A 24,209-nucleotide genomic window follows, 5' to 3' on the forward strand; every position below is an offset into this window, starting at 1 on the left:
TAAAAGCAGAAAAAAAATCGATTGCCACATTAATGGCACTTTGAAGGAGACTGGTGTACAGGAAATGGGGGAAAAAATTGTTACAATAAAATATTTGTTTAAAAATATTTTTTCTATCGGTGTTTCATAAAAATTCGAACACTTATTTTATACTTAAAGTGAAACTCTTCATATGAGAAACAATTTTTCGTACCAAGATTATAAATTCAAATGAAATAACGAACCTCTTGATTCCGCGCTATTGTTGTCTCTTTCATTGCAACACTGCAAAACCTACTATGACGTCATTTCAAATCGCACACGCGCGTGTTCAGTACGGGACAGCCGTGCAGGGGTTTTGACAGCTGATTTGACAGCTTGCAATGTCAACAACGGTTTATTTACTGTTTACGTCCAACTCCACAGCAGACCGGAACGATTCGAAATGAATATTGTGCGAAATGAGTAAGTTTTTACATTGTTTTAGATCAATTGGCACTCGAGGAAGGAAACTCTACCATTCAAACGCTATGTTTCAGCTTCAAAATAATGCCCCGCTCGATGGTGTGCGAGGACAGCAATCTGCGGGGTGACATCACGATCTCCGCCGGATGCGTCATCCATCCGTGCTCCACCATCATTGCCGAGTCGGGACCGATCGTGCTGGGGGAGAACTGTATCGTGGAGGAGTACGCAACGTTGCGGTACCGGATACCGGAGAATCACCCGGACCACGGCGCACTGAAGGCGGAAGGTACGGCAAAGCCGCTGATAATCGGGCCGGACAATGTGTTCGAGGTAGGTTGCACGGTGGAGGCACTTTCGATCGGCGAACGGAATGTGTTCGAGTGCAAGAGCTACGTGTCGGCGGACGTTACCATTGGTAGTGGGTGCGTTATCGGTGCCGGGTGCCGGCTAGTTGGTCAGCAAACACTGCCGGATAAGACGATCGTGTATGAGGCCCAGTGCATGCAGCGGGAAGCGATGGACAAGCAGAAAACACAAATGATACAGCTGGACTATTTGCGGAAAATACTGCCCAACTATCACCATCTACGGAAGGCGAACTATGATCCAAAAAAGGCACGGGAACAGGTTTAGAGAAACGGGGGAAATGTAGGTTACTCATTGCAGTCGGTCGTGCACACTTAGCGTGTAGGTTTCATGAATATTCCGTTCCATATAATTTTCGCTTTTCATGTTTATTTAGTAATTTAATTATTGCGTACGTGTGTGTAATCGTCGTGCCGAAGGTTAAAGGTTTAATTTGAAAGCTAACTTAATAAAGCTTGCTTGCAGTGGAATCTTGAGGTTCTTTTTCATAATAATTTTATGTTTGGATCTTTTTCAACGTTTTTGTCTCGTTAATCTTATTACTAGGAAAAGGTTATCTACTAGGCATGGGCGGGACGACCCAAACCTACCGGGTCGGAGTCATCCGGGTCGCAGTTGGTCGGGTCGACCCTAAAGGTACAATGGAGGTTCAGTAGGTGCAAGAAAGCATAAGCTACTCCGACTAGTGATGGGTAAAGTTTGACAAAATTCGGAGTCGACTCCGATCCGAGTACGATAATTTCGGAACCGGAAGGTAGGTTCCGCATCATCCGGAATTGTTTGGAATCGCATGGAGTTTTCCGGAGTTGTTCAGATTCGGAGTCGTGCGGAGTCGACTGGAATCGTTCGGAGCCAGAGTTATCCGATATCGTTTGGAGTAGTGATGGGTAAAGTTGGCAAAAATCCGGAGTCGACTACGATACGACTCCGATAAATTCGAAATCGACTCCGGAAGGTAGGTCCGCGCTGCAATATCCGCAGTCATTCGGAATCGTCCGGAGTCGTACGGAGTCGCCCGGAGTCGCCCGGAGTCGGAGACATCCGGAGTCATCCGGAGTCGTTCGGAGTCATCCGGAGTCGTCCGGAGTCGCCCGGAGCCGGAGTTGTCCGGAGTCGTTCGGAGTCGTTTCGAGTCGTTCGGAGTCGTCGGAGTCGTTCGAAGTCGTCCGGAGTCGCCCGCAGTCGCCCGGAGTCGTTCGGAGTCGTCGGAGTTGTTCGGAGTCGTCCAGAGTCGCCCGGAGTCGCCTGGAGTCGGAGTCGTTTGGAGTCGTTTGGAGTCGTTTGGAGTCGTTCGGAGTCGTCCGGAGTCGTTCGGAGTCGTCCGGAGTCGTTCGGAGTCGGAGTCGTTCGGAGTCGTTCGGAGTCGTTGACTCCGGACGACTCCGGTCGACTCCGGACGACTCCGGTCGACTCCGGACGACTCCGGTCGACTCCGGACGACTCCGAACGACTCCGGGCGGATCTAGTGGTTCCATTTTGCCGGAGTCGGAATCAAACTAACAATAGTCGGAGTCGGATCGGAGTCGTGGGTGCGCTCCATACAGCACATCACTAGTTTGGAGTCATTCTGAGTCGTTGGGAGCTGTCCGGAGTTGTCCGGAATCGGCCTTTGAAACAAAGACCTTAATACGAAGTGCACACGGAAGGTGTAAGACAAGAAAACGCAACGAAATTAAATACCTGATCACAAGCACAAGCACATTGCACCAGACGGCTCCGATTGAATCCGACCGACTCCAGTCGACTCCGATCGACTTTGGGCGACACCGAATAACTCCTAATGACTTGAGGCGACTCCGGAACACTCGGGATGACTCCGGACGACTCCAGGTGACTCTGGGCGATTCCGAACGTGTCCGGACGACTCTGGACGACTCCGGACAACTCAAAAACGACTCCGAGCAAATACGAACGGCACCAGACGACTCCGAATCAATGTGGGACTAGTGGGTCGGATTTTGTCGGAGTTGGAATCGTACTTACAATAGCCGGATTCGGATCGGAGTCGTGGAGTGTGCTCCAAAGAGCACATCACTAACTCCCACCCGTTGATGCAGCGAGTTCGGGTTTTCCCAAGGTTCAGTCCGACCCGTGGATGCAGCGAATTCGGGCAGACTCGAATGATCCAAGTAGGTTCAATACTCGACCCAAACTCGCTTCACCCCACGGGTCGGATTTGGTTTCGACTCTGACTCACCACTACTATTTACACATTATCTTTATTCTTAAACTTTACATACTTTTTCATTTTAACATAAAATTGAGAAATATTGGCTCTTGGAGTATCCGAATTAAACTTCCATGAAGCTTCCAGCTTCCATATGTTCTAGATTGTCAGCCTCATCAACCATATATAGGGAAAAAGGGAATATTGCTTGCATACATCTCGTCAATTAAAACATTCTTGTAAGAAAATACTTCCTATTTAATTGTGTAACTGGTGTTTTGAGCACAAAACTCTATGAAAAAGTGTCGTTTGGAATAACGTTTAAATAATGCTTTGTGCGCATTTGCACGAACTAGATTACATTTCAGGTCACAGGCGATTTCTAGTCTTCACACCCCAGAAATGCCCGCACCTAAGCTTCATTCGATGGCCCTTTTCTTAGTGAAATGCAGAGGAAATACGGGAGAATACGCGAGAAGAATGCGCAAAAACAATACGCCACAGCAAACCATCAGACGCCGCCATGGCTACAAAGAACATCCAATCAGTAACTGTGCTGCCCGTTGTCTGAGGCACCAGATCTCCAGGTTACCATTGGCAATAGCAGAAGCATCAGCACCGCCGCTACCGCATTCTCTCCGCAAAGGGCGAATGCAGTGTCACCGCGAAAGAATATTTGAAGCGTAAAAAGGCGCAGTCCGACCGACGTGATGGGTAATTAATATGCACAGATGGCATTCCAGACCGATCCGTCGGTCTGTCTGGCATCGTTGCCTGCGGTAGCAGCGGCACAATCGTTTGTTGGTGGTGGGCTGTGGGAAGCTTCTCGCTAAACTGTTCGAAGGTTGGGACAAAATTAATTTACGAAGGAATTTTAAGCAATTATTAAAAGTTCAATAAGCCACCTGTGAGGGGGTGCGTACGTTTGAGGGAGGTAGAGGGGGGAGTTCAATTTATGATGTGTGTGTGTTTCCTTTAAATTTTACGATGCATATCCGTTGCTTGTGATGGCAGAGACAGGGACTACGTTTGATGGCGGCCTCGTTTGATGCTGACTTTGCGGTTGGAATTACCGCCAGCAAATGTGCGTCTTGCTGACGATTATTAAGGGCTATAACTTAATCATAAACTGTCCGGGGGTTGGTTGATGGTTTGAATTTAGAGAAGTTTGCTTGGGGAAAGGCGTTACTAAGTAATGTTACCCACCGCTAGATGGCGTGCAGTTCGTAAACAGTTGGTGTGCGGAAAAGGGGGCACCAAATTAATACTGTAACTAGCTTATTTTGCCCTTCTATGTCATTCACGATGATGCTTAAAATTCCACCACTCAACAGTGGCAATTTGACGCCAAAAACCAACAGTGTTTATTTGTTTTTCACTGTACAGCGACGTTCAGACTGCAAACATCCGACACTGCGCGCGAAAATGCATGCAACGCATCCGTGCTATAATTTCACACGTTCTTGCCATCAGCCACAGCTCGTTGGTGGTAATTAATGAGATGAAAATTTAAATTTAATTTTCAACACTCCCAAGAACACCTCCCCCCTCCTTTCTCGTCGTTCCCAATGCGCTTGCAATGCCGGGGCGCGTTGAATGATGCAGCTTCATTTCAAGATGCATTTTCTTTCCATTCTGCGGTATGATCAAGTGAGCCGTGACGTCAAGTGAGCTGTGCGTTGCACAGGATTTGCCGCTCGTTAGGCGCTTGTGAACGGAACGCTGTATGTGTGTGTGTGTGTGTGTCTAGTTTAATTTCACGCCGTGTTAGCGTACGCCAGGGTGAACGGAATTTTTCACTCCAAAAATGAAAACGTTTGTGATGACGCGCAGCTTTCGTGCTCACAGTCGTGAAGTGTGGTGCCGTTTGGTAAGAGGAATACTGTGTTACACTAAGTAGCAATTAGCATTAGCAACGGCAACAGGGGAAGATGCAAAGTGTGCGAGTGGAATGTGTGCCGTTGAAAGAATGTTGACAGAATTGGCTTTTGTGGTTTTTATAAATTCCGGTGAACACACGCAAACACACACGCACATTAATAAATTATTGTAAGGTGGGTAGTGGTTGTTGGAAAAGGGATGTAATTATGTAGAGGTATTTACATTATCAAAAACATGTGTGTTTTCCGTTTGTTTAAGCATATTTGTTGTTGATGAATATTATCGTTTGGTGCTTGGCTTTGTACTGATCAAATGAAGGCATTTGGTCTTAGTTAAAGTCGAACTTGTTCCTTCCTGAATTAAAAAAAAATCCTTAGCAACCATCCGTAGTCCCTCCTATTTGCCAATCCCCATTGAAATCGCCATCCAACATGGCTACCAAAATCAGAGCCAAGGACCTGTAGTCTATCTAGGCACCTTGGTCTTACCTTGCAGAAATTCTAATAAGAGTTTAGTTTTGTTCCTTCCCGGCTTCTTGGATGGCTATATTTCTTCGCTGAATTTGATTGCGAAATGGTGCGAAACGAGACTTGCATCCAGGCACGGAGATACTTCACCTTTTACCTGCATGCACTATCAACACACACCATTGAGCGCTTTCTTCTTCGCTGATTGTTTATATCCAATTATAAAAAAAAGAAGTTGTTCTCATGAACGGTTCATTGACATTCATTGTTTCCATGAACGGTTCTTCATTGACAAGTATGATAGCAAAATCAGTTACCGGATCGGAGTAGGTACTGTATCTGTTCCGGAACCAGGTCAAGTTTGTGAACCGTCCCGTGACTGAGAAAGATGCAAGTACTGTTTTTAAACTGGAACTAAAAATAATCGCTATTTCAGGTCCGATGCAGTAATTCCAGGACTGATATAGACATTGGTACCAGTTCCAGGATATGTTTAGGATCCATTACTGGACTGGTATGGGTTAAGGCTCAGGTTCAGGACCGGAATGGGTTCGGATAAATTTCAAGGATCGGTATGGGATGGGAATCATGTAAGCTCCAGAACCAATACAGGTGGAAAATTAGATCCAGCATATGGATATCGATTCAGGAACTATTAAAGGTAAATTATAGATTTTGATGATGATTTCAGAGTCCTTTCATTGTTCAATTTATCACAGCCTCAGCTTGAATTCAGAATCAGAATGTAAAAGCTTTAGTTTTCCATTAAAAATGTTCCATTCCGGAAGCTATTCAATGTTTACACTACACTATCCGGGTCACTTTAAACAAAACAAATTGGCATAATTGACTGCAACATGTGCGAATTGGATCATTCCTTTCCCACAGCCAAACCTATCCTGCAAAAAGCTTTCATGTGTTTTTTTCTTCCCCTGCTCTGTTTTTCCACTTTTCTCCGCGTGTGTTTCGTAATTGTTTTCAATATTTGATTAATTGAACAAGCATCGTTTATGTGAGTACACTATTGATTTGAAAACATGGAAAAACATTCACCCGCTTTCCCTCTTTGTCTATCCTTTCTCTCTCTCTCGCTTACTCATATTGATTGGTTCTTGGAAAGTGGTGGAAACTGTTGGTCAACATATACTTTTTTTATATACCATATGTGTCCGTTTTTCTATCGCACGATTGTTTGTTGCGCATGCTGGCTAGATAATTGATGTGTACGGCGAAACCGGGTGTAACCGGGTGGACAGCATCGTGTGTCACCACCACACGCGGAAAGTGCGGTACATTTGTAATCAATTAAAAGAACATAAGTATCCGCTGACCTTTTCTGGTTCCGCTTCGAGTAGGTACGCACCGCAAGGTGAATTATAGGGATGTCTGTAGGACAGCAACTGGTAAGGTTTTTGGTACTGGAACTATCATTATCGAGGAAGGGTTTTTGTACGTTGCTGTTTTGGGCATATGCGAGAAAGTAGCAGGAGGTCCTTAAAGGGTAATACAAATTACATGGTGCGGGCGAAAACCCATACACTCCTTTCTTTTGTAGCGGAAAAGGATGGGATGAGGCATAATTGAATTTGTAATTTCAATGTAAATAATAATTATTTGCCTCTAAATATAATTGTGGAGCTTTTTTCTTGTTATTATTATTAAGTATAGTATTGATTTAAATACTTTTTATCATTATTTAGAAAAAAATTACCCCAACCTAGCTAAAGTTTTTGAATTTGAATATGATAATAAGAATAAGAATACAATAATATGTCAAATAACTCGAGATAAGGTAACTACATGCAGAAAATGGCGCGCAAAGAAGAAAGTTATTTACTAACATTAGATTTAAGTTTTTATTTAAATAGGTAAATGATCCAATAAGCCAACCAAAGTCTCTATAAAATATGAAAAACAAAGAATAGGCAAAAGCTGGTACTCACGAGAGTTGTACCATTTAATTGGAAGTTAAACTTTCAACACCGTTTATCTAATGTCACTTCCGACCGATAATTAGATCATCATTAGCCGCATGACGTATATACATTTTTTTGGGTTAAAAATAGTATCAAATGCTTATGTAGATTCTGTCCTGTGTTCATTGTGCTGTACGACGCTCGATAGAACGATAGAATAACGGTCCCGTCTCCCTTGTTTCCTAATATGAAGTATAGCTCCGCCCCCTTTTTCAACTTCATCTACGCTCGCCTGCACTATGCACCACAAAGGACAAAGCATACGGCACGTTGCCTTACAGTTTTCCATCAAAATAGCGCCACCTACCGGTGGGTCCTTACGGCTGGTAGTGCGAAAACGCGCGTGCGTGCGTATTTGCGTGAAGTAGGCGTAGGCTACTGCGTTGGATTGCGGTAGTCGTAACTGTTTTTTCTACAACTTTTCCACAATCCTCGCCCGCAGAAGTGAAATTGCGGCCCCGTTTTGCTCGCGCTGTTCACTGTCAGCAACAAATTAGTGCTACCCGTGTGGCTGGCATTGTGTGTCGAACAATTCCGCTCCCTTGGCAAGTCACTACAATGTTGTAGCCAGGACCGAAATTGTCTAGCAATTAAAAAGTCATTTTTATTGCTCGCTCGTTAGCTGGGTGCTCGTGGGGTGGGTATGGAACATATAAAAAATATATTTGCACAGCACAGAAAATGGTGGAGTTGGTGGAGACATATCGGGAGTGGAGGCGGTGGTTTGTTTTGTGTGTGTGAAATATTTATTTATCTGCTTACAGTACAAATCAACGGACCTAAAGATTGTTCAACATCAATGAAATGCAATGTTTGAGTAGTTTGTTTAACAGAGGTATTTATTTGACTTTTTAATAAATTTTGTTTGAATTTTATTTGTTAAATAATTAAACATATTATTAAAGGGTGTTTGTATCGACTACGGATCAATTTTATTGAAGTCATTTTGAACTTATTTTTATTTCATAATTGATCATAATTCTACATATTTTTAGTAATATTTTTAGTACTCTTAGTGATGGATTAATGAATCAAAATGTTTTTAACAATTAAAAATGTCGAGCGATTAACCGATATTTCAAGCCTTTCAATCGTTAGCTGAAACTCTTTCAAATAATTTTGTAATTAAATCTATTATTGGTGTAGAAAAAGCTGTCATATTTTCTTCCTTTATATTAGCAAAACTTATTCATACACCCTTGATACACAGTCATCTAAAATGGTTTAAATGTTTTAATAGTTTAGTCGAGAGACAACTACATTAATTTTTTTTTCAACATATGTATTGTATATTTAAGACCAAAATACGCAAAAAAGGGGTTGAAAAGAGGGGCAAACAAACTTTAAACATGTTCCATCGTGATATTGTTGGCGTGAAAGCTTACATTTTATTATTTTAAATATTTTTTTATGTATATCTATTGTTTATATTTCACTACTTTATTTTCATCAACACTGTGGCGAAAAGGGAAGCATGGTAGATAGTTTTTAGGCAACCGAATGTTCATCTGATTAATCAAAAATAGAGAAAGTTGCCATTCTTTCCTTCAAAAATCATCAAATACACTTCACCACAACTATTGATTGTCTTCTATTAAAGAAAGTCACTCTAAAGTCAACTGTTTCTCTTTTAATTATTTCATTATTCGGCCCAATACGACATGTTTGCAGGAATGCTTTAATAAACCCACTCCTTTCCCTTGGACCACAAACACAAACGTTCACACTTTGGGCTCGCCAGAACAATCGACAATCGAAGGTCATTTAGATGAAGTCGTTATGTATTAAGTGTACTTTGTTCACATCCCACTAACAACCACCATCGCTAAGAGTGTGCCTTTGCTGCGGTGTGTGTACAAACAAATCCATACCGCATTATCCTGCTCACAATGGAGGAGTGTCCTTCTAATTCGCTAACCGAGCTGGATCGAGAAAGAAACGGTACAACACCATGCCGCATACGATGCCGATGGTAGCGGAAAGGAAACGAATATATACGAATACGAATACCAAGCGACAGCCAAGCACCGTCCGCTGCAACAGCAACAGTCAGCCCGCCAGCGAGTCAGTCAGTCGAAAAGTTCCCTCCGCAAAGGGTCGTCCGATTGCGTGTGGCGCAGAGCGTGTTGCGTATGATCGTGTGCTGTGCAGAGAGTGTGTGTGTTTGTGCATATTTTCCCTGTAGTTTCATCCATTTCCTGTGCAGTGTTGTGTGTGAGTGACACTTCCGATTACCTATGCCGCGGTGATTAAGGATTTAAACGGGTTTAAACGGCGGCACTGAAATCATGGATAAACTCTCCACCGTCCAGCCGGCACCGGTCGGGTCGGTGGTGTGTGGTGTGACGGACGTCAAGTTTTCCCGCCCGCTGCCCAGTTCCTCCTTTAGCATAGAGAACCTCATCGCGGTCAAACGGCGGCGTAGTGCGGGCGCTGGATCCTCCTCACCCGAGATCGATCCCGGCGATCATCATGGGTCGTGTTCACCGCCGGCAGCAGGACCAAACGTTCCACCCGGTTACGGTGGTCTCCTGCTGGAGACATCACAGCAGCAGCAGCAGCAGCAGCAGCAGCAGCAACACTATCTAGCTGCGGCTGCTGCCGCCGGCTACAGTGCGGCCATGCTTTCTTTCAGCTCCTTTCCACCACTGTACCATCCGTGGAGTACGGGACTGCCGACTGCTGGGCGCTATCTGTCCCAGGCAGCGAATGAAAAATTGTCCTCCCTTCTGTTTCACCACCACTCGAGTGGAGGAAATAAATCGCACCCGGGGGGGATCGAACCCTGCCCGGGGACGTACCCAGCGGCCGAACAGCCGTCGGGTGGTGGTGGTGTGCTACCGACGAGACCGTCCAGTCCGAGGGGTGCTCGAAGTGGCGATAAATTGTTCCCAACCGAGGTGGATCTGCTGTCGAAGGTGTACGCTGTCTACCATCACCAGCAGCAGCAGCAGCAGCAGCAGCAGCAACAGCCACGCTACCTCACACCGTCCTCACCGGGCACAGGATATACTACTGGAGCAACGCTGGAACCGAATGGCGTGAATCCTGGCACCGGGAATGGCCAACTCCATCACCAACCGCAGTCGCCGGGCGAAACGATTGACCCGGGCAGTGACGGTGGGCCGGAGGATGAGGAGCGAACACGCCCGACCATCGAGGACGGGGGCGAGAGTGCGGACGGGTCGGCATACAGCGATGACATTAGTCTGACACTTTCACCGTCCGGATGCGGCAAAACGACCGGTAAGTTATTAATGATGGGTCGAGTGAGTCGACAGAAATGTGGGTTTTCTTCGCCTTGGAGTGTCTCTCGAGAGGCGTCCACAGGGAAAGGGGTTGTTGTTGCTGGTTGTGATTCAATCGAATGTGATTTGTCATGATTTAATTTGATTTGGTGCAGTCACTTTAAAGGAGGGTGTTCTATTTTACTGTCGGAAGACGGTTGTTAGCGATGTGCTTCTTAGGATGTAGAAGCGAGTAGATTTAATTGATCAAAGGGCGATATCACCTCAGTTAATTAAATCACACTTAAAGGGTGATACTATCTAACTGATTATTTTAAAGGATAGTTTGTAAGTTTAATTCAGCGCAATGAAGGAGTAAAGGTAATGTGATGTTATACTCTCCATCTCTGTAGATACGATTCAGGCTTTGGGTATTTTTATTAATGTTAAAATTTTAAAAAGTTTTTCACTTACGGAATATGAATGCTAGCAAGCCGAAGGGGTGTTCGTCTTCTGTTTGGCGTAACGCTTTTCGCCGATATGCCGGCCTGGTACTTAATTCGAGACTTAATTCATTACCACGCAGCCGGATAGTTAATCCTTGCTACGAGGGGACGGTCCATCCTAGACTTGAACCCATGACGGGCATGTTAATTAGTCGTTCGAGTTGAGGACCGAAACACGGGACCGTCGAAGAGCTGTTTATTGCCGTTAATTCCGTACGTGAAGTGGTAGCTAAACTAAGTCGGTTGGGGTGATGGGTCAGCCAATATCCCTATTAGTTAATAGCCCTATTAGTTAGCCCTATTGGTGATTTGGTGTTCAATCAATTAGTTGGATAGGCGATACTAGGTATATTAGTCGCCCAAGTAAGGATAATGACGCCCTATACGAGTTATTCCTTACATTATTCCTGAGACGGCATAGCAAACAAAAACAAGAAGAATGAATAGTTGTTATATTGAAAAGAAAAGAAACAAAACGTGTTCAAATGGTGCATTAAAATGGGCATTTTGAATGAGTAGAAGTTAAAACTTGATAGGTCTCAATTTAATAATAATAGGCTTTGTGGTATTATCTTTAGAGATTTTGTAGAGTAGTGTGTGAGGAACGAATATGTGTGCGCCCAGGATGTAAATAGAATCACATCCGGCGTTAATAGGAGCAGACGTGTCAACGTATAATGGTATCCGACCGCTTTGAAAGAAGTGATCTACAAGTGATAACAATCTCAGATTTATCTTTAACAATCTCGGTTAGTTCGCTTCTAAGGAGGCTTCACAAACCAGCTCAACACCATAAGCAAGAACAGTGAGGATCACTAAATTGATCAAGTATCTTGGCCAATTCTCATGCTAGTCTTAACCTTTTGATACCTTTCGTTGGATACAAGATTTCCCATGATTGATTTTGGTTAGTTTCTCGTAATTTTTGGGGTTCATGTAACGGTTTATTCACCGTTTCTCGTATATTTTTGGATCGTTCCCACGATTGATAGAAATCATCCTATTGCAATACCTATAGCATATAAATGATCCTAAAATCCAATACATCAAAAGGGAAAATATTTCGGGAAACATCCAAAATACTATGGAAACCCTGTACATGTTTCAAGCATCAATAAAGTTTTTTTTAAATATAATTAAAGATTATCATACTTTGCCTGTCCTTTTTTGGGTGTACAAAATTTTTCATAAACACCATGATTAGAGCAAAAACAACGTACAGCTAAGATTATGGCTGCAAACGTACCTCATTCGTGATCCTAATTTAGTTTTCATGAGCGATAAGGGTTACAGATCTTCTCAGAATGTCATTAAATCATGAAAAATGACTGTTTTGGTTAGTATTAGTTTCGTAAAACGGATATGATTAATATCAAAGTAATTTAATTAAAAATTGTTCATACAATCACTTTGGATACATTACGATTTACGAACAATTTGTGAACGAAGTCAACTTGTGACTACGATGCAGAACGTAAACAATCCTTTGAAATCCTATTCGGGTCTTATTTATATTTTAAGCATTTCAATCCAGATTTTAAGGGTTTATTGTAAATTGCTTAGCATACAATAAGCCAAATTTTCATCTAAACACTTATTTTTGTTTGATAGAGTCTTTAGCTCATGTGGCCAAGTCAAGTAATGACAACTTAAAACTCTAAAAAAGACACTTTTAGCACAAATGAAACTTTACGGGTACTGCAAGTTATTTTACAGTAAAATATACTCAACTTCATAGGATTTGTAATCTGAAGCACAAAGTGTCCTTCCAAGGTACTCGATCGTCTGCGGGCCGTCGAGATCCTTTAACCATCTTGCTATCCGATAAATTGTACGAACAACTGACATTTTGCGCCTCCTTACCCTCTGCTCTGCTTCATTCGTTATGCGCTTAATAGCAATTTTAATGTGCGTATAAACGAAGGGAAAGTGTCCCAGCAGCAGCTGTCATGTACTGTTCCGGAAAACCTCCCACCAGCCAGCGAGCCAGCCAGCTACCGTCCCATACCCATCGGTCCATCGTCCTTACGCTCGCATCCCTCGCCACCGGAAGGAGGGCGATAATATTCACTTAAACAGATTATGAATAATTTACAAACTGTTCAACCACATCCCCCCTCTGCCCTGCCATTTCTTGCTGGCCTTCTTTACTGGGGCCCCCTTTTTTAGCCATCGTTCGATCACGTGGCAAATCTCGGCGGGAAGGAATTATGATTTGATTACCGAGCTCACACACGCGACCGCAAAGTAAGTCTCTCTATCCCGTCGTTGTTGTTGCGTTGAGCCTGCGGCCTAAATTGACTTTCATTGTAGGCGGTAATGAAAAGTGGCGCTTTTCTTGTGTGGCATCCCGTGCGTTTGTGGTGTCGTGAGTCATTTGGCAGTCGCTGACTGTTGTGGTGCCGTTTTTTCTTCTGTTGTGTGTGTGTGGGTAGAGGGAGGGAAGCTGCGAGATAGGGCAGCGATATTTTGTAAGTGGTGTGTGAAGGGGGAAGCAACTGCTTCAGGGGTGGACGTTTGTGTTTGGTGGGAAATGGGCAATGATTTTTCACGCACAGATTAGAGTTCAAGCATGGGTACAAATTGGTGGGATTACTGTTTCTTACGCTTGCAGCAGGAGGGTGTCTTTTTTTCACCGCAGCAGAGCTATCAAGATGGTTTGTTTTGCTAAGTGATCAACGGTAATGAACTGTGTGAGGATGTGTACTTTAAAGGGTGCGAATGTAGACATGTAGGTGCCAAGCTTCCAATAAAATTAATATTCTACCGTCAGGACCCAAATAACCAAATCGGTCTTAACCTACTGTAAAGTCACTTCAAACCCACGTGGGTTAGTGGTGGTTGATTCAGTTGTTAACCCACCAAATCTTAGAACAATTGGAGCTGTCAGTTCTGATAAGATGTATTGACCTTGGCCGCGCTTGGTCCACCTTTTCCAAACATGTTAAGGTTAACATGTTAATTTTAACCTCTCAATTGCTTTAATTCATCCACTTACGGCACTGCACAACTTCGCCAATATTATTAATATATAAATAAGCTATGCACTGACCAGCGAAATGAGAAAGTCCATTTGCAAGTAAACAAACACACGCATGCACATCTTACACAAATATGTTTCACAACAAATTAACTTAAACACACAAGTTTCATTACTTCCTTTGCACAATTAAATACATTTTGGGGTGATATATGTCGAGCAAATGAATTACGCGTACATAAAAAACTGACTTCAACAAACATTGATGTGGCCGCTTCTGTACACATCTACAATTTACCCATCAAACTGACAGTTTTTTTTTGGCTTTGTTTCGATGCAACTGGATTTTTAGTACAGGAAATTGGTGGCATTTTCGGTATCTTGGTTATTTGGGGAGCGTTCGTGATACAAACAGATTTAGAATGCTTCTACTAGGCCAACTAGATTACGAGGATTGTTACGTCTGGAAGAAATAGGGGAAGGTAGGTAAAGACGGACACTGCGGGTAAGATGGACACTTTTCATAAATGCATGAAAATGGCAACTTTCGAGTAATTCAACAATGTAGAATCCAAACTGAAGGTAAAACAACACATTTGAGAACATTTTTGGCATAATATAAGCAAAATTGGTTAAATCCACGAACAAAACATATTTTCAATCGTGCGCACCCTTGTGGATCTAATTTGACTACTGCGGATCTTAAGCTCTACAACTTGTATTGTGTATATTTCCGGAAGTTTTATTTCATAAATGAGTTGTCGTGATCATTAACGAAAAAACTGGCGAAAGAACGAGAATGAAAGCAATAAAAAATCTTGTTTTCGGGTGGTTTGATCATCCTGACACTAAAGCGGGAAAGACACTTTGTCATAGGGAAAGATGGACATCGATTTTGTTGAGTTATTTTACTTCTTATATCAATTGAAGATGAATATATTTCTTCAAATACCTTAAATAAGGGTATTTCCAAGGTATAAACCAATCAGCAACTAGAGACATTATTGAAATAAGCGAGAAATGAAACACCGGTCAAAATAATAGACATTCGTTATGCTATTACGCGCTCGGCGCTGATGACGCGCTTCACGAAATTCAATATCTTGCCACGACTTGGACAACTTTAATAAAAAAAAAGATAAAGTACTGATATCAAATCGTTCAGGAATAGATGAGAGATTCTATGGATTTACAGATATCAAAAAGTTCAATCTTCTATGTAAGAAATGGCTGGACCTATTAACAAGTCCCTCAAATATGCTGTGGTCGCGGACTTTCCGCGGAGTAATTTCCTAAAGCGAAGATTTAAATTGTTATTCTGTAAGCTGGTGCAACGTCTACTGTTAGTGCCCGACATTAAAAAAATATTAGATTCTGCATTCTAAGTTCTTCTGCTTCACAGTAGAAGCAGTGCTTACAATTCCTAAATTCACCACTGAATGAATCGTCGTTACAATTGGCCAAGAATTGTTTTTTAAACGTACCAGGACGTGAAAAGCGATAGAATTTGTTAAAATACAATACAACTCTTCACTTTCCAACGTTTTCTACAGGTGTCCATATTACCCTTCAAGGTATCCATCTTTCCCATATAAGGTGTCCGTCTTACCCTAACATTTCAAAACTGTTCGAAAAAAATCATGTTTTTCATTCATGAAAAAAAAAACGCAAAAATCGATGGAAACTTAAATGTTTCAACACATTTTCTGATAAAACAAAAGTATAAGATAATGTATGCACATTTTCATGGTTGTTGCACCTATATATCCTTAAAGTTTTACCATTTTCCTTAACGTGTCCGTCTTTACCTACCTTCCCCTACTAGTGATGGGCCTCTGGAACGCACTCACGGTTCCAAATTGTTACTTCAAATCCGCTTCAGGCGTGAATAGAATCACTGGGTGACTCCGAACGACTTCGGCCGATTCGGATGCCATAACACTCCTGACCCTGATGATGACAGTCTCAGTACTGGGCTTGTATCCCGACTACGTTTACTTCGTGATCTAGATTCGAATCACACTAATGGTCTAAGGCAAATGTGTCACACTCGTCTTTTCGGTGGGCCACTTGTTAACCCGAAAAAGCCTATCGCGGGACGCGGTCTATGTTTATAAGGTCTATGTTTTAAACATTATTTTGAGTTGGTTCTGTTTTAACACTATTAAATTTAGTATTATTTGTTATTGTGCAGCATTGCATTTAAATGAATGTATTTGAGTGTGCTGAATATACAGATATAACAGGTTTATTGGCTTAGTACCATGTATAAAATATCTACGGTTCGCAAACCTTCATTTATTTCAATTCGTTTTGAACTGAATTAGAAAAGATGCCCAAGAACCATTGTTCCTATTTGTAAATGAATAAAAAAAACACAATAAATAAAGATGATAAAGAATAAAATGCCTAAAATTTTAGATCAGAAATAGGTAATTTATTTCATTCCACATCGTTTCAGCCGGTATGTTGATGAACTAGTATTGAAATGTGCGAGTTAATCATTTGAGCTTATAGGCTAAAACAGATTTGTTTCATTATTTACATCTAGCCTAACCAACTCTCTTTGCTCGTGAAAACTCATAATCCCAAGTACATATGTTCATTTTGCCATTGCTGTACCATGGTGTATTTTTAACATTTTGCCAAAACACGGCAAGCACAATTAGAGATATAATTTTGTATTGTTATTTGGGAACTCATCAAAATATTTGCAAAAAAACTACGAAAAAGTTATATGTACCATTATCGTCACTTTCTTTGGGAACAGTTCCTCAAGCTGTTTTCTTGATGGAGATAAGATGAAGCAAAACAAGCACGATATAGTAATTTTGCTTCACTGACTTTTCCAGACAATTAGTAAATTCCTAAATTGATTAATCTCTAAGCTTAAGTCTAATTTGTTACCTACTTCCTTTTTGCAGATCTCGGTGACAGCGACTCGGACGCCTGTTCCGAGGACGATTGCACACAAAACTCGTCCTCCTCTGGGCGGGCGGGCAAATCGGGCAGCGGTGCGGAAAACTCCAAATCCCGTCGCCGCCGAACCGCCTTCACATCGGAACAGTTGCTGGAGCTGGAGCGAGAGTTTCATGCCAAAAAGTACCTCAGCCTTACGGAGCGTAGCCAGATCGCGACCAGCTTGAAGCTGAGCGAGGTGCAGGTAAGTCGTTTGATTGATCATTCCTTTGAGCTGTCGTTTAATTTAATTTCCCGGTTCATTCCTGGTGTAGGTCAAGATCTGGTTCCAGAACCGTCGTGCCAAGTGGAAACGGGTCAAGGCGGGCCTCAATTCACACGGTCTCGGCAATCGCAATGCCAGTGGGTCCGGCACCGGTACAACCGGAACGGCGAACAAGATCGTTGTGCCGATCCCGGTGCATGTGAACCGATTCGCTATCCGATCGCAGCACCAGCAGATGGAAAAGATGAACCTGGTTGGGCCGAAGGCGGAACTGAGAAAGGCTGACCTTGGGCTAGCGGAATCGGGCGGTTTCGAGCGTTTCGGGCTGAGCAAACACCTCTCGAAGGTAGTGCCATCCGCGGAAGTAACCAGCAACAGGGTGGAACCTCCGTTTCCAGCAGGACCTACGCTACAAGCAGCACCACCACCATCAGAGGGTGCCTCAAAGAGTTCCATCGAAAGTAGTGGTACAGGTGGTGGTGGTGGTGGAGGAGGAACAGCAAGCATTGGAGTGGGGTTCCAGTTGGGTATGGGCGTGTGTTCACTTGCTGGCCCACCGCACAGTGCCTCCCACCCGGTCGCGCTCGTAGTTAATCCGAAAACATTCTAAAATATGTACAGTACGTGATCGGGAGATGGAAGAAGCACTCCACTGTATCTCACACTAATTGTAGTTTTGTGAAATAGAAACGATTAACTCTAACCCATGCTCTCGTTGGGAGGGGGGTTCTGTGATGGTGATGAAAAGGAAGTGAAAAATGCATCCCTCAGTTCAATTAAAGTGTGTACAGACTGATTGGTGTTGTGTTGCAATTGCACAATTAACAACAGGAACAACAAGTACATCATGATGGTAAATACTTCTGTTCGTTGCCGAGTTCGAAGCTGCTGGTGTGTACAATTCACTCAAAATGAACATCATTTTGCCCGTTCTTAAATCAACGCTAATTGCTGTGGCATTAAGTGGATTGAAATGATTAATTAATAAACTTAAGCCACACAAACTGCAGCTTCCGGCATTGTGTTGTAAAGTGGAATGGGTGGCGATGGTGGTGGTATTAAATGCACACACTGATTACTTAAATTGATGAACAAGTAAGAGTTAGAAGTGAACAATTGTGGGTTGAATTTTTAAAACAACCCTTTTTTATTTTAGTTTCGTTTATGTAAATTAATGTTCAATTATTACGAATGTTTCTATTTGAAATAATTATTTTTCTTCTATTTTCGGGGAGCTAGTCTATTTTCGGGGAGAAGTATTGAAAAGAAATACTTATTAAATTGTATAAAAAAAGAGTAATCCAAATTAAAAAGAGGGCAAATACAACAAAAGCAATAAACTGTTCAGTAAAAAAAGGATAAAAATGGAGCACTTCTACGAGATGTACACACTGGAAAGCAAATCGAGGAAAATGATAACAAAAAGCCATACAAAAGTAAGCTAAGTAACGTTAAATACGTGTAAGAAATGTTAAGAGATGTAAGAAAACAATAAACAATGAGATCAACACGAAAATTTACGGAAAAGTATAAAATTATGTGTTTTAAATAGGAAAGAGAAAAAAGTTTAAACCATTAATCTGCCAATTAACCATAAATAATGAGCACGAAAAAAACTGTCGCAAACCAACTGGATGGGAAAAGGGCAAACACTGCTTTACCCCGTGTACTATACATATAAATTACCATGAGGCATAATTAATCCACACATTAAGCCCTGTTCGGGGCAGAAACGCCATTGCTTTCTTTCCTACGAAACGACAATTCCTAGCCCGCCCATACCATTCATCCGATATGTTGGGATTTTGTTTTCCACCGTTGAGTTAACGCAATCGGGTTGCGAGATTTCGGGGCGGGATTGTTCGTTCGCTCGCTCGTCCATTTCCCGCGGCTGCTGCAGCGTGATTACATTAATTGTTGCCCCCTTCATGATTGTTCCTTATTACCCCGCCGTAGCGCAAGCCTGTCTGCGCGTAGCTGAGCGAGAGTGTGTGCGTGTTTTTGCGCATCGTAATTGTCGGTTTATGTGTGTGCGTGTGTGCTCATCCCAATAAATCGGTTAAGAAAAACCCTCATCCCAGCGCCGCCAGAACGATCCTTGCGTGCGTGGCGCAGCTTGTGTACAGAGCGGGAAGCAATAAGCCAGGATAACAAGGGCATCGATTAACGCACGGCACGTAAAGTCAACAGATTCTAGTGGCGTGACTAAGTGGGACAATTTCACGCACCAAATTGTGGCCTTTTGTGGGTAGCTTAGGGCAACGGGGAAGAAAGTGCTTTCTGTATGTATGTGCTCTCTCTCTCTTTCTCTCTCTCTCTCTTTCGGTCTAAGATTGTTCCACCATTCACCAAAGAATGGCTCCTTTCTCTCCTGTACACACCGTTGCTATGGCTCCATGGGTTGCTACGGCTGGATGTGGTAGGGTCGTCCTACACAACCCCTAAATCACTCGCCCCTGTTACCGGTAGCTCATTCATTATCCCAGGTGTCTCACGCCTTTTGCCTGTTCGTGGCATTATTGCATAAGGCACACAGGCACACACACACACACCGCGGCATGGCAAAAGCCAAAAAGGCACCATTGTGCCCTATTGTGCGCAAAGATACAATAGCAACGAACTGAACAACAACGGTTAACGTTTCATTGGCGTTGGAGAACCGAGGACCGAGGGCGCGGCACCGGGCAGCCGGCTGGTTTGATGTGGGATTGCTGCCACTCCAGGGTCCAGGCGTGTCATTGCGAGGCTGTTCCGACGACACCGATGACACCGATTAGGAAAAGGGGATTGATCCTACACGAAGCCTGCCAAAGCTGACGTTTAGGTGAAATGACACGGGCTTTCGGCACCGTTCCGGCTAGTTCTATTGCCGAATGGCTTCCCAGCCCCGTTGTTGTGCCTGATCATTAAAAAAAATAGCTACGTTTGTTTTAATACAGCAAACTGCAGATAATTGTCGTTTTTTTTCCTCTTCCACTTATTTAATGTCATATTTTGGGCACTTTCTTTGCGCACTTTGAAAAACGACCGGGTGCGTAAGTAATTTGAACGCTCTTGTGAAGCTCAGTGCCTGCACTACTGTCTGCTGTCATCGATCGTCGATCAATCAAAACAGGCTGAGAGTTTGAAATAATGAAACAAGACGAAACAGCATAATAGTAATCAATTTGAAACGCTGAAAAGCACGTTCGCTTGGGCACAAAGAGGAAGAAGAAAAAAAAGGATGAAAAGCTGCATTTTCAGTGTTATTGCACAACATTGTAAAGGGGTTAGGGCAGTGTGATTTGAGCAATGCAATGTGGACAGTTGAGTGGGAAAGTTTGAAATAAACAATTTTAAAAAGGTGCTCAACAGAGACTGGCGTTGAATGGGATTGATCGATTGTTTTTAATGTTAAAAATAAAACACAGTGTGGAATATCCCCTTTTACTATGTTCAAAATAATCAATAATTTCGACCATATTGATCGCAGATGGTTATAAAATTCCTAAAATTTGGATCAAATGTTGCTTGCAAAGGCGGATAATAGCTGTAAAAGAAATTTTGCTCGTTTTTTATAATAAAACTATACATTGTGTTGTCTAATGCCCCTGTCGGTCACATGAAAGGCTCCGCCAATTAAATCCTAGAAGTCACAACAACACCCCCCTGGTCCCCCTTCTTTTTCGCACGGATCCCAAAACCTTAAACAAAACCCCCATTAACTGTTTGCCGAAATGAAACGGAAAGCTGTCAAATCAAACGAACCGTTCCGGGAGCAGGCGGCACTGCTAAAACGGATCAGCAAAATCAAAGACACAATTAATGGCACTGCCAGCAGTGTGTCGGAAATGTAGTGAAAAGTATATGAACCCCAACGTGATTATCCTTTGTCAAGCGGCAGGACCACCGACCGCAGTGGGAATTTTGAAAGCCGAACCCAAATCGTCCCAAAAAGGTTCCGTATTGCACTTGATGCCAGATGGTTCGCATATGTGCGCCACGGCAACAGCAAACGCGCATCGTTTGAAGATGTGCGATGTGTGCGATGTGGAAGGGTTTTATGGTCAATTTGTGGTTTTAGCACATTGTTAGAGAGGAGTGAGTTATTTTCTCCCTTTGCTTTGTTTGGTTTTGCTTTATAAAATAAAACTAAATCTCTCCGTGATCAAACCTTTTGCTCGTATTTGAATACGATCATGGGAATCAGGACAGCAAATCCAAAACCTTCAGGCCACTCATCCTCAAACCGATTATGCAGCTCGAAACTCGCTTCGTCGATCAACCCGAACTCCCTATCGTACGAAGTCATCAATTTATTAAACGAAATGAAACAATCTGTGAGGTGAATTAAGCAGTTTCAACAGCAGCAGCAATCCCGGATGGCCGATCTTTTGCAGTGGGATAGCGAGAGCATATACAAAAGAGCATACCGCACATGTGGAGGGGGAGGACTGCGGTTACTGCACCTTTCATGATTTGATATATCGGGTGACGTATCGTTAAAAATCAATCAATAAAGCAATCGTATAAATCGTGCACGATTACGTGAGCTGCGTGCGATTCCTGCCTTACCTGCGATCACGCATTCCACGATGGGAGCGATCGGTTTTTCGGGAGTTGCAAGAATTAATTGCAACAACAAATTGAATTTGAGCACTGTTTTGGTACTCCGAAAGCGACCTTAGGATGTCAGTTGCATTGGTGTGGTGCGTGTTTGCAAATTACTATTGATTATGTCCTCTAAAAGTGGAATGTTTCGACATGAATTCGAGCGATGGAATGAATTGCCCGAGAGCTTCGAGAGGTTTCGGTACCAAGAAGAAGAGCTGAATGGATTGATCATGGTAATGTGTTTTTAACAAACTTGTAGTACTGTTGTTGAGGTATCTGTTTAGTCTCTCTGACTATAACACTATAAAACTATATGTTACGAACCGAGCTTCTCCAGCAGGCCACGTGAAGGATTGGCCTTCAGCAAGAGTTGCAGGGTCGTAGCGGAGGAGAAACAAACAGCAATTGTGGACAGAGTGTTTGATACTTCGCCTACTTACCAGTTCATCCCGATAGTTGCTTCTAATCCAAAGGTTGGGAAGCCTATGCAGACGGAAGGGGGTGTTTGGTTCGGAAATCCAGAGGCTCTGTCCTATTTCGGATATTGGAATTAAACCTCTTAACTCCAAGAGCTTCTGCGTTTGAATTTGTCTTTATTGAAAATATGGCCTACTTTTGTACTAAATTTATCCTTACATGTTTACCCGAATATCCGTTCGGGCTTGATAATTCGTGTTTCAAGAAATATCTTATTTTGACGTGATAGGATAAACAATGGACACTAGGATCAGATTGGTAAAAAAAGAAATTTACAATCGCGTGTGTAACACTATAAGTCTATAAGTTTGACGTTGAAGCACTATAAAATATCGTTTAGGTCGGTGAGAAGCAGTAAATTCGTGGGTAAAACTATCATCAAATTTTCGAAACGGCATGAGATGATTTTTAGATAGATTTTTAGACAAATTAATCCGCACAGATGAATCACAAATCATGCATAATAATCTTACGGTTTCACCATGCAGATTTTTTATTGAATTAGAATCAGCATTTTTAAGAATGATAGTCACAAAAGTCTATATAAGCCGTAGCGTAGGACGTACATGTAGGACGTTTCGCCAAACAGAAGATAAGAATATCTTTATAGATTAATGCCTCTTAGGAGATCGTTGATTCGTTAATGATTCAGAATTCTCTAAAGAATCTTGATTCTTTTTTGCTGTGAGAATCGTTATATATTAATTGAAAATTGAATTAAGTATCAGATTCCTGTATATTGTTGAATTTCTATCATACAAACTGTGACCGATGCTTGTTGGTAGCATACACAACTGAACATGCTAAAGTCAACCCCTAAAAAAGATCAATTACGATCGAACATCCGAACCAAATAATTCACCTCCACATGGCCATAAATTAAACTCAGCTCGCAGAAATGAAATCATCCCGCTGAACATAACACCAAACACCAATTTTAAACGGTAAATAAATCCAGCACACTTCCACGCACAGGTCCAGTTTTGGGTGCAAAGACCACAAGACACACTTCCCCCCTGCACACAAGGCGAAAACTCTCATCAAATCAACGGCAGCGTGTATCCCGCGGTGAGGATAAACAGCTATGGCAAATAAAAAAGCAAATTGCTTTACCCAAAAGCGATACACCCGCACACACACATACACACATCAGGAGTCCAATATGATTGTCCTGTCCGTGCTGGACCGTGCTGGAACTGGATCCGTTCATATGCGCATCGTCGCCGTTGATGGGAAGTGCAGAAACCGCTGACAACTGCTCTATTCACAGCCTCACCCTCCCTGGGCGAAGGACTTGGGAAAAAATCGAATCCGAGGAAGTCAAACGGAAACGGAAGTCAGTAATCGATGTGGTGAGAAAGAGGGGGGGGGGAGGGGGATCGAACGAATTAAGACTGCGAGCCCAGTGCGAGGGGAAGCGAAGCGGTACAAGCAAGCAATAAAAAATCTCATCCACATCATGTGCACAAAACCGGACCGGCATAGGATGGTCCCGGGAACCCGGGTTGCAGCGAATAGCAAACGGGCGATGTAATAAAATTTCCCTTTGTCATCATACAAACTAATGACTTTGGGCACGCCTCTGAAAGTTTGGAAGCGAGCGTGGAAAACTCTCGCATTGTGCAGCCCTGTGTCTGATGTTATTTTGGGTGTGTGTGTATGTGACTGGGAGAATCGTCCTGGGGATGCGATACGTTTCCTTTAGTTTTGAAGATGATCGAACGGCGGGTCTGCAGACCAAGGCGGGTTCATTTTCATGTTGGTTGTGTCGCATTTTTGCTTGGTACAAAAAATGTACAATATATCATTTTATTGAAATTATATTGAAACTGTTGTGAAAAAGATGGTTACTATAGCTAGTTTTTAAATTGCAGCCTTGTTTTGATTCAGTATAATGTTGATAAAATCGATTATTGTATGAAATAACACAAATTAATT

The 24,209-nt window shown here is 42.7% G+C and overlaps 2 protein-coding genes across 2 annotated transcripts; both read left to right on the forward strand.

The window, feature by feature from the left end:
- The first annotated feature begins 337 nt into the window (after positions 1-337).
- Positions 338-1,307, forward strand: LOC121592611 (dynactin subunit 6). The gene is made up of 2 exons (XM_041914236.1): positions 338-444; positions 519-1,307. Exons 1-2 carry the CDS (start codon positions 425-427, stop codon positions 1,078-1,080), a joined length of 582 nt encoding a protein of 193 aa, XP_041770170.1. The 5' UTR covers positions 338-424; the 3' UTR covers positions 1,081-1,307.
- Positions 1,308-4,706: 3,399 nt separating this feature from the next.
- LOC121594339 (homeobox protein unplugged) lies at positions 4,707-18,698 on the forward strand. The gene is made up of 4 exons (XM_041917495.1): positions 4,707-5,034; positions 8,976-10,550; positions 16,942-17,180; positions 17,251-18,698. The coding sequence occupies exons 2-4, from the start codon at positions 9,593-9,595 to the stop codon at positions 17,809-17,811; spliced, it is 1,758 nt and encodes a 585-aa protein (XP_041773429.1). The 5' UTR covers positions 4,707-5,034; positions 8,976-9,592; the 3' UTR covers positions 17,812-18,698.
- Positions 18,699-24,209: the final 5,511 nt, after the last annotated feature.

This window comes from Anopheles merus, chromosome 2L (assembly GCF_017562075.2).
Source record: "Anopheles merus strain MAF chromosome 2L, AmerM5.1, whole genome shotgun sequence".
Classification (NCBI taxonomy): domain Eukaryota; kingdom Metazoa; phylum Arthropoda; class Insecta; order Diptera; family Culicidae; genus Anopheles; species Anopheles merus.

Excerpts from the sequence above, each read along its gene's own strand:
- LOC121594339 (XM_041917495.1), top strand. The coding sequence starts at position 9,593 with ATGGATAAACTCTCCACCGTCCAGCCGGCACCGGTCGGGTCGGTGGTG. Across the intron at positions 10,551-16,941 it reads CGGATGCGGCAAAACGACCG|ATCTCGGTGACAGCGACTCG; the intron begins GTAAGTTATTAA and ends TCCTTTTTGCAG. Across the intron at positions 17,181-17,250 it reads TGAAGCTGAGCGAGGTGCAG|GTCAAGATCTGGTTCCAGAA; the intron begins GTAAGTCGTTTG and ends TTCCTGGTGTAG.
- LOC121592611 (XM_041914236.1), top strand. The coding sequence starts at position 425 with ATGAATATTGTGCGAAATGA. Across the intron at positions 445-518 it reads ATGAATATTGTGCGAAATGA|CTTCAAAATAATGCCCCGCT; the intron begins GTAAGTTTTTAC and ends GCTATGTTTCAG.